Source organism: Chiloscyllium punctatum, chromosome 23 (genome assembly GCF_047496795.1).
Source record: "Chiloscyllium punctatum isolate Juve2018m chromosome 23, sChiPun1.3, whole genome shotgun sequence".
NCBI classification, from domain to species: domain Eukaryota; kingdom Metazoa; phylum Chordata; class Chondrichthyes; order Orectolobiformes; family Hemiscylliidae; genus Chiloscyllium; species Chiloscyllium punctatum.
This window is the reverse complement of record NC_092761.1, coordinates 59,587,769-59,602,921: the sequence shown is the minus strand read 5'-3', so window position 1 is coordinate 59,602,921 and position 15,153 is coordinate 59,587,769. Positions and strand designations below refer to the sequence as shown.

Below are 15,153 nucleotides of genomic sequence, written 5' to 3'. Positions count from 1 at the left end.
AATAGCACAGACAATATTACATTCCATTCATGGAGGTAATGAAATACACAAAGCAAACGAACAGAACTAGATGAAAATAATCCCTTGAATCCAAAACTAGATTTTTGAAAATTTGACTAGGAAGTTTCAGTTGATTCCTGGTATTGGAATCTCAGAGTGCAGGGCGTTGCAGTTAAACCTATGTGAGGGAATTGTTATTAAAGAGGAATAACTATTTCTACTTTTGAATTCAGCAGTCTGTTCTTCATTTTAGAAGCAACAGAAACGTTTCCTGAATAGTGTAATGGAATTTGTTTTTGGAGATTACAAAGTTGTACTGCCATAGGCAGTACGAACGCAAGAGCTGCTTCACTCTCTATTTCCACCACCCTTGACCACACATTCTGAAACCAAGAAAGGTCAGTTAACTTCAATCAAATAGCAGTATTGGTAGCAATCCTATAGGAAACAGCTAGTCTCCAAATCAGTTCCTCTCCCCTGACGACATATTATCAAATATTACTTTCAAATATCAGTGATAATGAACAATCTGAATACTGGGTTATGGCATATCCACCCTTCACTATTACTTCCAGCATCTGTAATCATTTCAAATATTATAAACTGAAATCAGAAATGCATCAAGTAACTGAATTTGTTTTCAGTTGAGAAACCAAATGAAAAAAAAGTGCCTGATCCAATAGAATATCCAGCCTATAAATTTTATAGAATCCATCCAACTCTAATGTTGTCAGGGTTGTAGGGTTTGAGCTATCGGGAGAGGCTGATTGGGCTGGGGCTATTTTCCCTGGAGTGTCAGGCACTGAGCAGTGACCTTATCTAAGCTTATAAAATCATGAGGGTATGGATAGGGTGAATAACCAAAGTTATTTTCACAAAGAAGGTAGTGAATGTATGGAATGAGCTTCCAGAGGAAGTGGAGGATGGTCCAATTTCACCTTTTAAAAAGCAAATGGATGGGTATATGAATAGGAAGGGTTTAGAATAAAATGGGCCAAAGGCTGGTAAATGGGACTAGATTAATTTAGGATATCTGGTCAACATAGACGAGCTGGACTGAAGGGTCTGTTTCAGTGCTGTACATCTGACTCTAATACAATACAAATATGCACCAGTATCAATCTTCCCACCTAAAACTACCATCTTAAGTGTCCTTTCCCCCAATGTTCTCCACCATCTCCATCAAAAATCATTCACAACACCTTACTACATTTTATCATATCCACTGTATACCTTGTCTACTTTTTCATCTCCATATTACGTCCTGTCATGATTTAAGTTTGTAATATATTCTTTTCAGAAGTAATTTCATATCATTCTTGCTTTCAAATCACTCCATGGCCATGCCCCATGCTAATGCTGTAATTTCCTCCCATTCCATAAATTACAAAAATTAGTCATGCTCTGTTAATTCTGGACTTTTCACTGGTAGCCAGCCTTCCAAGATCTGGAATGCTGAAATGAATTCCTGAAACAACTTCTACTACTTTAAAGTGCTCATTAAAAACTAGATCTGACACAATTTTTTTGATTATCTACCCAAATATCTCGTGCCGCTTAATGTCAAATTTTATTATTCTCCTGTGCAGTGCTTTGGGAGGTTTCATGGTATTAAAGGCACTTCTTAAAAGTTGTTTCTGTTATAGGAGAGTCTGTGGCTTGGATTGACAGTCTAAAGTGGAGGGTATCAGAACAGCATGTTAGAGTTAAAGCTTGGTCATTTGTTGAAGTGGGACAAGAGTAACAGTTGGAGATCTAATTCCTCAGCAGGGTTATGAGACGAGTTTTTGGGGTTGCGATCTATGAGCAGCAATGACTGCTGCTGAACTCTGAATGAGGGGCAGAAGTTTAAGGTTCCTTTACATTCTTAATCCTACTGGAAGGAGTGACTGTAATAAAGACGGCTTTCTGGGAGCTGAAAACAAAATCTTAAGAGTAGGTAGATGTTCATTCTCCTTGTGGAGAACTTGCCTTTTAATCAACTGTCAACTACTGTTTGCCCACAAGAGCTAAAGCCGCACTCAGCAACCAAAACTTCAACAAAGTCATGATTTGGAGATGCCAGTGTGGACTGGGGTGTACAAAGTTGAAAATCACAACACCAGGTCATAGTCCAACAGGTTTAATTGGAAGCACACTAGCTTTCGGAGCGACGCGCCTTCATTCACAACCACCTGATGAAGGAGCGGCGCTCCGAAAGCTAGTGCTTCCAATTAAACCTGTTGGACTATAACCTGGTATTGAGAGATTTTTAACTTACAAAGTCCAACTATACCATCCTTCCCATCCCCATACTTAACAGCTCTTGTAATCACCACCCATTAAATTTCAATTCTGGAACCACATTAAGTCTGAAACATTAAAATGCTGGAAATATTTGGATAGCACTGGTTTAAGCTTAAGACGAGGACAACAACATGACAATTGAAACTAATGACAGAGAGGGTAACTGATTGGATTAGGATTGAGTAACAGTTCACCTAATGCTCACACAGGATTAGAATTTATACACAGACCATAATAATAAAATCTTAAGCTAGATCCTAGTTTATTAGTAAATTGGATGGGAAGGGTTAAATTTTCTTAGGATAAAGGATTGATTTGGTTGAATAATTTTGCAGTCAGGTTTTGCTCAGACTTCAGTTGGGTAAGATTTTTAAAAGGAGGAATTGAAAGAATTGGGTAAGGGTTATGTTAAAGTTAAAAGATAAGTAGCTTGTAAAACTGGGACTAGCTAGTGTAAAAGGCCAAGTTTATGGAATCATATAATCCCCACAGTGTGGAAGCAGGGCATTGACCCATAGAGTCCACACCAAAGAGCATCCCACCCACACCCAATCCCCCTAACCTAACCCCTGTAACCCTGCCTTTCCCATGGCTGATCTACCTAGACTGCACATCCCTGGGCACTATGGACAATTTAGCACAGCCAATCCACCTAGCCTGCATATCTTTGAACTGCAGGAGAAAACCGGAGCACCCAGAGGAAGAATGTTGGGAGTGTGCAAACTCCACACAGACAATTACCAGAGTTTGGAATCAACCCCGGGGTTCTGGTGCTGAGGGGCAGCAGTGTTAACCACCGAGCCATCATTGTGGTTAAGATCAAGGTTGAGTGGTATCAACAACTTTCTGGCTGTGTAAGAAAGTAAATCAATGCTTCAGAAAAGTAAAAACAGGCTTAGGGCCTATCAAAGAATCTTACCTCTGCTGTGTCGTGTTAGATCATGGATTACCACGCCAAAATTAGTACTTGTCTTATCCTCGACTGGTGTTTGCTTGGGAACTCCGACAGGTTGTGATGGCGGTCGAGAGTTTTTCTTTGAGGTGGAGGATCGCCCTGTCAAGGGGAAAGGGAATAGAATTCAGCATCTCATCAGAAGAGAGGGAAAGCATTATTTTACAGCACAATATTCACAGCATTGCTCAGCCATTATGCCCAGAGTAGGATATGGTGGCCTTTAATAAAGATACAAAATAGAAGCAGAAAACTGTTCAGTCCATCAAGATTGGTCAGTCAATATGATCACAGCTGATCTTGGGCTTGCAATTCTCCTCCTCACCTGCTCAAACATCATAATTCTGAGTCACCAAAATCTGCCTGACTATCTCAATCCCAAGCAGAAGGGAATACAGAGTTAAAATCACAGTTAAGATCAACTAAGATCCTGCTGACAATATCAATTCAAAAACCAACATTAAGATTACAAGAAACAGTCTACAAATACAGCCTACACTCAAACCTTCAAACCGCTTGACTCATATCATATTTCATATGGGCCTAATTCCAGCACCATTTAAAAATGTATTTTGCAACAAGTATCAATGGATCTCAACAACAAATTCTGGATTGCCAATACAGAAGCAGAAGCTAAAGATTGGAGCCTGTCACTGTCATTAAGAACAGTACAAATGAAAAATTGAACCTCTGACTTTACTGATCTGTATAGACCAACATTGTAAACTGCCCATTTCCTTGGGGGATCCATCACAAATGCTGGTGTCAGAAACCGAGAGTTACAAACACATCCTTTGCAAAAAACAAATTGTCAGTGTGAATTTAATTGTTGTGTTATACCTTTGCCAGTTCGGAACGTCAGCATGGCTGGCTGCCCTTCACCAGAAGCACTTCGTGCGACCATCAATACCTCATACAGACTAGAAGGTTCAAGCTCGGCAAGTTGAAGTTCATTTTCACTGCCAGGAACCCGAATTGTGTGCCAGTTTCCCAACATATTCCCACGATTGTCAAGCTACAATGAAAACAAAAATCTGATGTCAAAACTTCATAGTGTAGACCTCAGCACTGTTGTCCTTTGTCCCATTCCCCCAGATGCCCAACAGCCTGCTTGCTCATGTGTACCCTCCGAATAATATGGCTGACATGGGCCCAGGTGGATGGCATTTCACTACTAGACCTTGATTCACCTGAGACACAGATTTGGACAAGAAACAATCAATAATTCCCAGCAAGTAAAGTTGCGATGGGTGATCTAGCTAAACAAGGGATCCCTGAGTGATTGAAGGGCTTCTGATGGCTCAGATGGGGCAAGTTAATTTCCACATCAGTAACTTGTGGCTGATAGTGGATCCCCCTGCAAATGTAATGGGCAGGAGTAGAGGATGTCAGAACAATATGTTAGCCATGTTGTGACAATACAATGAGCTCATAAAATTAAGGACAGAGTTAGAGATAATAATTACAAATTAGGTCTGTAAGTTTTTGCAACAAAAAAAATCAATTTCAGAAGGTGCTCTGTATTCTTGATCCTGCTTGTGTCTCTAAATAAGACTTCATCTCTTAAATTGATAATTTTTCATATATACACAGTTTACAATACTTCAATATATTTAAATAAGAGAAAAAAAGATTCATAATTTATTTTGCTCCAGGTGCAATGAATTTACAAAGATCTGCCAAACAGTAAACTCCTTGAATCAATAACAATTGACTAATTTATCAAGGTAAGCCAGGTGGACTCTACAAACATAAAGGGCCCAGGTAAAATATCTGAGCATTTATGGTACATTACAAGCTACAATTCTCCCAGCCCTAGAAGCAGCACATCATCTTATTTAGTAGTTTGCTTTCAAAAATGAGTGTGAGGTTTTGCATGAAAGTTTTATGCATAATGGTTTTTTCCAATGATGGGGGCCAATGCAGTGAAGGTGAGAGATAATATTATAGAACTGAAATAAAATAGGTGATAGATCGGACGTAGAAACTGAAGCTGCACTGTGTGCATATATGAGTATGTGTGCACAAGCTTGTGCAAGTAAATGAGGAAGTCTGACTCATTCAGGGCTTGATATTGAACTGTTTGGGATCGAGGGGTAGCAGGTAAGTATTATATATAAGGGATAAAACTGAGACAACGTACACAAGTTGTCTGAGAATTGATTGGAAGTTGAGAAGGCTGGGGAAGCAGCTAGAGCTCAACATATACTAAAATGTATGGAGTGGAGCATGAACAGATAGTAACAGTTTCACATTCAAAAGGTAATAAACATAAGAGACTAGAGAGGTATGAGGAGAAATTATTTTGCTAAGAATTTTCAGGATTTAGAGTTTGTTTGGAAAAGGTGGTGGAATTTGATTCTAAGAATGATTTTAAAAAGGAGCTGGATAGATAATTCGGGATGAAGTATTTATACACATAGGGATGTGGGACTAAGCACATTTGCTCTTTCAAACAGTGATCAAACAGCCTCTTTTTGTGCTGCAAGACTCTCATCCCAATAGGCTACGTTATACCTTGAACCTGGGCTTTATGATGTATTCCCTTCCAAGTAAAACCACGTTTTATTAGCATTATACCTTTCGATATTTGACGAAGTAGGCATTGATGGGAGAACCACCATCTTTTCCTGCTCTCCAAATTAAATCATAGCTGTCTGGGTTGGTAGTATATGGAGCACTGAGAATGATGGGAGCATCAGGTGGAGTCTTTTGTGTTGGCACAGGGGAGATGGATTCTTTCGTTGGCTGGTGCTCTGGTGACATGATGTCAAAGACATAATCGTAGTCGATAGTTTCATCACCTTCATCACCCTGAACAATATCGGAACTTCTCGCTGATGGCGTGGGCTCTTGGTCATCAACTCTGATCTTTGTTTCAAAGGGAACTGGTGGAAAATCAACAAATACACTGATTATTTTCAAAAGTACAGCCATTGTTGCCAATTACAAAACTCTACAAGCATGCAGAATGCTGACTGCTTAACATTCCTTCTCTCCCCTCCCCCCACATTAAAATGCCATTAGTTCAAACTAGTAAAGTTGCTATTCAGAGCCAGAGGAAACATGTTTCATGGTCCCCAGATGTTCAACTCACTGCCTGTTGCAAGAAAACCAACAAAAACTATCAACATTTCTCATTTAATTAAAGCCATATTACATTTGCTCTCGTTTATTTATTTAGGATACCACAGGCAGCAGCAGGATAGGGGAGGATGGGCCGCACTTGTTGAAACTGGCACGTCTCTCAATAACAAAGAAACTATCAATTCTGAGAGACTGCCAGCACCTCTCAGCTGATCTCATAGCAGTTATGCTTGAGCATCTAGATGCAGTCATGCTTAACCCCTGGATATGCTGCTTACATGTTACAACTAGGATAGTTTAGGTTGTAAGTTTGCTCACTAAGCTGGTAGATTTGTTCTCAGATGCTTCGTCATCATGCTAGGTAAAATCATCAGTGAGCCTCCACTGAAGCATCAGTGTTCTGTCCCGCTTGCTATTTATCGGTCTTGGTCTGTTTAGGGATACCAGTTTGACTGGGACAACACATCCATCCTGGGACAGGCGAAACAAAGACACGCACGGGAATTCCTAGAGGCCTGGCATTCAAACCAGAACTCCACTAACATACATATTGATTTGGACCCGATTTACCAACTCTCAAAAGGAACCGCAAGTGATATCACCCACCACAACTTCCAAGACAGATAAATAGCAAGTAGGAGAGAACACCAATGCTTTATTGGAGACACAATGATAATGTTACCTAGCATGGTGACGAAATATCTGAGAACAAATCTACCAGTTCAGCAAGCAAAATTACAACCTAAGCTACAAATAATCTCCAAAATTGCAAACTGGGATAGTCTTACTATGTAAAAAGCACTATATAAATTCACAGTGTTGTTCTTGTACTGTTACAGCTTTTAATCAGAGCGGTCATATCAAGATAAATTGCAAATGCCTCCACAGATAGGATATTGTTCCTCACGAGACGGCTGTAAATGAATTTCCAAAGGCAAAACAAAATAGTTGTCCAGTCGAGCAATTTATTTCAATTGAAACCCTACGCACAAGAACATGCAATGTTGATTTCAAACTTAACTTTTACAGTCTCATACTGGAGAAATATGACATTATAAAACTTGAGAAACTGTGCATGGCTATCCTGGCAAACTTTGCTGTCTTGGTGTTCGACTGAAATGCAGTTTAAGTGAGGCATTAGTTGATGCAAGCTGTGCTAACTTTATGCACATCTGGCATCAATTCCAGGTTGAAGGAATCTGCTTTTCATGTGGCATTTGTGAATTAAAGTCCTCCATGACAAGTTTTATTTTTAAAAGGGAGGCTGGATAATTTTGGGAGTGGCTGCTCCTGCTCTGACAGCCTCTATTTTGAAGTTGCCATATTGGCAGTTAAGGAGGAATCATGCTGCAACAGGTAACACCCAGACTACTGACATCTCTCTTCCTGATCTTATTTCAGGTCAGGTACCACTCTTCACATCCTCCATCATCACAGATGAAGCATATAGCGAACTCTGAACCCTGGTGGTTAGTAATATGAAACATGTCTTCAAATGAATACATTCTGGCTTTTTATATTTAGGTGTCAACATCAAGGTATGGTATGGACTAGATTTGATAGATAAAATATTCTGTTCTAGTAAAGCAATATGGGAACATAAAGAAAGGTACCCGGTGATTAAGTCTGATACACATTAGCACACAATATTTTCAACTGCTCATGAATTACAGTTACTCGTGAACAGTGACGGAGCTGACCAAGTTTCTTGGGTAGCCAGTTACTAGCTTCTGCTGGACTGTTCAATTCCTCACCCCATACAGGTAATATCCTTGAAAATATGTCATAAGGTAGCTGGAAGTGTGCAAGAAATATAAATAGTTGATTCTATTGTTAAAACAAAATAAATATGCTTTAAAAGTTTGTACATCCAAGTACACCTGAGCAGTGCGACCTTCGCACACATACCACAACCACTGGCATACATGCATGAACACGTTTTTCAGTCACATGCAAACATTTAATAAAGGAAGCTTTCTTTTTAAACCGTTAATCATAGCTATGTGATGATAATATAGTGCAAACAAACCACTTGGAGTCATAGAGTCATAGAGATGTACAGCTTGGAAACAGACATTTCGGTCCAACCCGTCCATGCCGACCAGATATCCCAACCCAATCTAGTCCCACCTGCCAGTACCCGGCCCATATCCCTCCAAACCCTTCCTATTCATATATCCATCCAAATGCCTCTCAAATGTTGCAATCGTACCAGCCTCCACCACATCCTCTGGCAGGTCATTCCATACACGTACCACCTTCTGCGTGAAAATGTTGCCCCTTAGGTCTCTTTTATATCTTTCCCCTCTCACCCTAAACCTATGCCCTCTAGTTCGGGACTCCCCGACCCCAGGGAAAAGACTTTGTCTATTTATCCTATCCATGCCCCTCATAATTTTGTAAACCTCTATAAGGTCACCCCTCAGTCTCCGACGCTCCAGGGAAAACAGCTCCAGCCTGTTCAGCCTCTCTCTGTAGCTCAGATCCTCCAACTCTGGCAGCATACTTGTAAATCATTTCCGAACCATTTCAAGTTTCACAACATCTTTCCGATAGGAAAGAGACCAGAATTGCACGCAATATTCTAACAGTGGCCTAACCAATGTCCTGTACAGCCGCAACATGACCTCCCAACTCCTGTACTCAGTACTCTGACCAATAAAGGAAAGCATACCAAATGCCTTCTTCACTGTCCTATCTACCTGCGACTCCACTTTCAAGGAGCTATGAACCTGCACTCCAAGGTCTCTTTGTTCAGCAACACTCCCTAGGACCTTACCATTAAGTGTATAAGTCCTGCTAAGATTTGCTTTCCCAAAATGCAGCACCTCTCATTTATCGGAATTAAACTCCATCTGCCACTTCTCAGCCCATTGGCCCATCTTGTCCAGATCCTGTTGTAATCTGAGTTAACTCTCTTCACTGTCCACTACACCTCCAATTTTGGTGTCATCTGCAAACTTACTAACTGTACCTCTTATGCTCGTATTCAAATCAGTTATGTAAATGACAAAATGTACAGTGCCCAGCACCGATCCTTGTGGCACTCCACTGGTCACAGGCCTCCAGTCTGAAAAACAACCCTCCACCATCACCCTCTGTCTTCTACCTTTGAGCCAGTTCTGTATCCAAATGGCTAGTTCTCCCTGTATTCCACGAGATCTAACCTTGCTAATCAGTCTGCCATAGGGAACCTTGTTGAACGCCTTACTGAAGTCCATATAGATCACATCTACTGCTCTGCCCTCATCAATCTCCTTTGTTACTTCTTCAAACAACTCAATCAAGTTTGTGAGACATGATTTCCCATTTACAAAGCCATGCTGACTACCCCAAATCAGTCCTTGCCTTTCCAAATACATGTACACCCTGTCCCTCAGAATTCCTTCCAACAACTTGCCCACCACCGAGGTCAGGCTCACCGGGCTATCGTTCCCTGGCTTGTCTTTACCGCCCTTCTTAAACCGTGGCACCACGTTTGCCAACCTCCAGTCTTCCGGCACCTCACCTGTGACTATCAACGATACAAATATCTCAGCAAGTGGCCCAGCAATCACTTCTCTAGCTTCCCACAGAGTTCTCGGGTACACCTGATCAGGTCCTGGGGATTTATCCACCTTTAACCATTTCAAGACATCCAGCACTTCCTCCTCTGTAATATGGACATTTTGCAAGATGTCACCATCTATTTCCCTACAATCTGTATCTTCCATATCCTTTGCCACAGTAAATATTAAATGAATATTTTGCATCAGTATCTCCCCCATTTTCTGTGGCTCCACACAAAGGCCACCTTGCTGATCTTTGAGGGGCCCTATTCTCTCCCTAGTTACCTTTTTGTCCTTAATATATTTGTAAAAACCCTTTGGATTCTCCTTAATTCTATTTGCCAAAGCTGTCTCACGTCCCCGTTTTGCCCTCCTGATTTCCCTCTCAAGTATACTCCTACTCTCATATTTGCTTTAGGAGGGCTTGAGATGATATGGAACACTCCAGCCCATAGGCACCCAGAGAATTGAGATGTTGTTTCAGTGATAGGGGAGCATAATTGGAGTAAATGCAGTATTTTACAAAGTAATGTTGCATAGGTCAACATTAGCAGTAAGTCAGAGTGTCACTCAATTTTTCACCAGGTTTCAACTAATAGTGAGGTTTCTCAGAAAACAGTTGGTCCATTATTTGACGCGCTAAGTCAAAACTATGGGCGTGAGATCACCAATGTCATCAGGAACTGGGTACTGCAGTGCCATGCGTATATGACTGAATCATTATCCATTCACCTCCAATCCAGTGAGGGAAAAGTCCACTTGCATTGATTACTCTAGACTGCGGGAGGCTGAAAGTGAGGAGAGGCTGAGCTGTCCAGATCCAAGGATTCCAAGATTCAAAAGGTACTGATGGTTACTGGCTTGGAGCCCAAAATACATTAGCAGTCATTCCCAACTTCATTAAGCCAATTGCCAATTACATCTCCAAGACTGGAAATAACAGGTTAAAGTAGGAAAATGCTACTAACATTCAGACGGAGGTATAACATCAGTGCAACATTGGGCAAAAACAGAGTTTCAAAATTAGAACTTGTTTTTCAATTTGAGGCTAGTTCCAATGGGAACAATCCAATCCAATTAAGTCTAAAAGTGTCACCATGGAAACTAAAATTGCCAAAGGAAAATAATGCGACATACACTAATAGCATTGAATAGAAACTCAGTTCAGTAAATGCTTCACATTCAGCAAAACACCCATATCTGGATGTAGGTTTGCTTGCTGAGCTGAAAGGTTCGTTCTCAGCGAGCAAACCTACATCCAGAACCTCAGCCTGAGCTACAAATCTTCTCAAAACTCGCTAATACCTATATCTCCAATGGCCATTGACTAAACACATCCCCTTTGTCTGCCACTGATCTCCTCTTGATCGAAATCTTTCTAATAGCTGTTGAAATCAATTCATTACACAAGCGGTCAGCTACTTTTCTGATAACACTTACATAAAATAAAATACTTAGGCATAACAAATATTGTATCAATCACCTGAGGTGATAATTTGCAGTATCACCACAGAAGGACACAGGAAGAGAAAATGAAACTTACCAACTGACAGAAAGGCCTCTGCCTGTACTGAACCCATCTTGTTGGAGGCTTCACAAATGTATACTCCCGAACTTTCCAATGATGCAATGCGTATGTAAAGAGAACTTGATCCAGCCCTAGTCATAGTAAGGTGCGGTGTATTGGAACTGGGACTTCCCATGCCAGACAGTTGACCATTCCGAGATTTCGATCGGAGAATATGAGAAGGGTGGTTGCTGATTAGTCCATGCCGATCAAACCACCGGATGATAGGTGTTGGCTGACCAGTAGCATTACAGGTCAGTGTAACAAACTCTCCTTCAGTCACTCTCAAATTAGTGGGTGGGGAGGTAATCACAGGTTTTGTGCCTTGATCTGTAGTAGTAGTAAACCTGGAGTTACTTGCTAAATTAAGTAATTTTTGAATTTCACACAAATTTCATGCATTAATATAATGTCTTTGGGAAATAACTGCTCAGTCCCCACAGATGTTCCTTGATGGCAGGAAACTTAACAGGACCCTGCAATCAATTGTTATGTGGTGAGTGCTACAATTAAGTGAGCTATGGCCTTTAGGCTGTAGTCACTCTTCCCCTTCTTTCTTTGTCAAAATAGTCTCCAATAACCCATTAAAAAAAAAGTTGCTTTGAAAAAAATTGCATGCATCAGTACCTTGAAAAGTAGAAATTAGCTGTGGAAAGAAAATATAAAAAAGGAAAAACAAGGACTTGGGTACCTGTGATAAATTTCTATCTTACTTATTGATGATAGAAATTCATGTATTGATATGCTGCAAGATAAACAGGACACACAATACTACACCTCTCACCCATTGCTGCTTCTTTATACTAGATGCTTCCAAGAATCTCTCTCCCCAGAGGCACTCAATAATTTCATTTGCCCTACTTCTGATTATTGTGCTGCTTACGGGTTACAAACTGTAAATACTACTCTCCCTTCAGTCACTGTTTGAGGATTTTGGGCAGTGGATGAAAATCTTAGAGAATTGCTTCCATCAGCTTGTGGGCAACAACTGCATGGACTGCTGCAGTTCGAGGTAGTGGCTCGGCACCTTCACTCTTTTTGAATAATATCAAGTAGATGATGTTGGCCACAAACAATTGACTTTTTGATTTCTCCTTGAATATTTCCTTTTCACAATTCTCGCTTTCTTGGTGGGGTACTGAGGGATGTGGTATCTCACCGAAGTGGTTATTCTTTACAGGAAAACCTGAATAGTAACCAGGGATTTTGAAGGGGGAGAGAAACCAGTACCAAATATGATTCCAATATTGCCCAAAAAGATACAGAAGCTCATTTTCTGGGTCACTGGGTAGCAAAAGCTCAGTGAATACTTTTTAAGACATGAAAAATAAACTTGAACTGTAGCCTTCCTGTTGCCAGTTCAGTGTGATCAATTTGTACAGCGCAGACTGGGTATTGACCTAGAATCCAGTTGGTATCATACAAGGCAGTGTGTGCAACTGTGCAGCCATTGGGTGCACTCTACTTTTTCACAACCAATGCACAGAAGGACATATCAAAATATATTTTATGATACAAAGCAGGAGCAAAATACAGATGCTAGGTAAAAGAAAGAAAAGGTTAATTAAAGATGAGAATTCAGCGGCAGGGCAATAACAACTCCCAAAATGTGTAAATGAGATACGTCTGAAAGAACACGTGGCATTTAGGACAGAAGCAAGCTATGAAATTAGTTTTTTTTAAGAGAAGCTAATAATGGTGTTACTGCTCGAGCTCAGAAAGAACAAGCTTGTTTTCACTGTGACATTATAGACACACGTCTGTTAGTTTATACTTAACAACACAGAATTCACCAATGAATGATAATTGGACATTGTGCTTTCTTTGATAACTGAGGAAGGAATATTGGCCACGGTATAAACAACACTTCCTTATTCTTGTCTCACTGGTCTAACATACTGCGGGAAGACTATATGAATGGGGATTTAAATTTCGAGCAACATCAAACCAAGGCCCCTTTAATCTTCAAGTTTACAGGAAGATTAAACTCTCAGCCTTCTGGCCAAGATGCACATGCTATCACTGGAGTCAAACTGACAAGTTGATGTTAGGGAGGCACAGTAGCTCAGTGGTCAGCATTGCTGCCTCACAATGCCAGGGATGCAGGTTCAAATCCAGCTTCGGGCAACTGTCTGCTTTGAGTTTGCACAATTTGCCCCACATCTGCATGGGTGTCTTCCGTGTGCTCCGGTTTCCTCCCACAGTCCAAAGATGTGTAGATTAAGTGGATTGGCCATGCTGAATTGCCTGCAGTATCCAGGGATGTGCAGGTTGGACGGATTAGCCACGGGAAGTGTAGGGTTGGGGGGGCTGAATCTGGATCTGGATGGGATTCTCTTTAGAGAGTTGGTGTGGATTTGTTGGGTCGAATAGCCTGTTTCCACACTGTAGGAAGCCTATGAAATCTATGATGCCAGGTGGTTTGGATCAGTAGAGGTAAAAGCACCAGATAATTTCAAATCTATGCTGCATACCAGGCATGGTCGAGGAGATCCCCTTTACACGTTACTGCACTAATGGATTGAAAAGTCACACAGACATTATAACTAATAATCTGTTACATTTTCCATAACAGAAAATTATTTCTTGAAAATAAAGAGCTTAAAATCTGGGTGGAAGAGGGTGGAAGGAATGTTCTCGGTTGAGATGATGCGTACCTGACTGGACTACGAGCCTAGCTGACGATTGCGTTGAACCAATCTTATTTTCCACCACACACTGATACATCCCAGCATCTTCAGCAACCAATTCCACAATCTTTAGTCTATTTCCAGAGACCAAGTGTCGAACACTGGTTTGAATAGTGACTGCATTGTGGTACCAGGTAATATTGGGCCATGGATTTCCATGATAATCACAAGTTAAACGTGCTGTAGATCCCACGGCGAGTGTCAGCTCCTGTAGTCCTTTGACAATTGCAGCAGGCTCTATGAAAAGAGTAAAATAATTTTATATTTAAGTAGATCATTCTAACAGAAGTACTAAACATGGCTGGGCATTTGTAACACATCAATTCTGCTAAGTTAGTTTCCGCTCCCCCATGTCAGTCTCTTTCCAACCATACTCTGCATATTAGCCTGTACTTGTTAAATCTGGTTGCTCTGTGCCTAACGCTGTACACTTGCCAGGCAGACTGGACATCCTTTATTTTCCCCTCTCACTCTGTAGAGTAGAATTATAATGCGCATAGTTATTGCACAAATTTTTAAATCAGTCATATGCCATATGCTAACTTAGATTCAGGTGATTTTAATTTTGTATTTCAGATGTTAAAATATAACTTCGGTGATTCCAATGATGTCGAGGCTACTTTAAAAGCAGGAGGTCAGTACTCAGTTAATGGCTTTCAAGAAATCTGCTTTCTGTAGGTCACAATTCATTTGTGATGAATCACATCAATGAAAAAAATCAGGATAATATATCCTAGTATATAGATATCCACTAAACCAAGAAATTAAAAAGTGTATCTAAATTACATTTACATGAGTAATCACCTTGTTCATGATTGTGGGGGTATTGAAGGTAACAGCCAAAAGGTTTTTTTTTCCTATTAGTCTGTTGTATTTGGCTTCAGCATTTTTCAAATGTCTCAAAGTCCCTTAATGTAAAAACAAGGACCAATTTCTGATTTTGTGCACATATCAGAGGAGTGTGTGTGCCAAAAGCACCAAATGAAGAATTCAGTTGCTAAACAGTCAAATTCCACAGGTTAG

The 15,153-nt window shown here is 40.6% G+C and overlaps 1 protein-coding gene across 8 annotated transcripts in view; it reads right to left on the bottom strand.

The window, feature by feature from the left end:
• Positions 1-15,153, bottom strand: part of cdon (cell adhesion associated, oncogene regulated) — a 191,952-nt gene that overhangs the window by 31,828 nt on the left and 144,971 nt on the right. For all 8 annotated transcript variants that reach the window (XM_072593055.1, XM_072593057.1, XM_072593054.1 and 5 more), the window contains 5 exons: positions 14,098-14,367; positions 11,417-11,770; positions 5,819-6,126; positions 4,079-4,253; positions 3,206-3,340 (listed from right to left, as the gene is read on the bottom strand). In XM_072593055.1, coding sequence (XP_072449156.1) covers positions 3,206-3,340; positions 4,079-4,253; positions 5,819-6,126; positions 11,417-11,770; positions 14,098-14,367 — 1,242 coding nt within the window. The remainder of the gene's footprint in view (positions 1-3,205; positions 3,341-4,078; positions 4,254-5,818; positions 6,127-11,416; positions 11,771-14,097; positions 14,368-15,153) is intronic.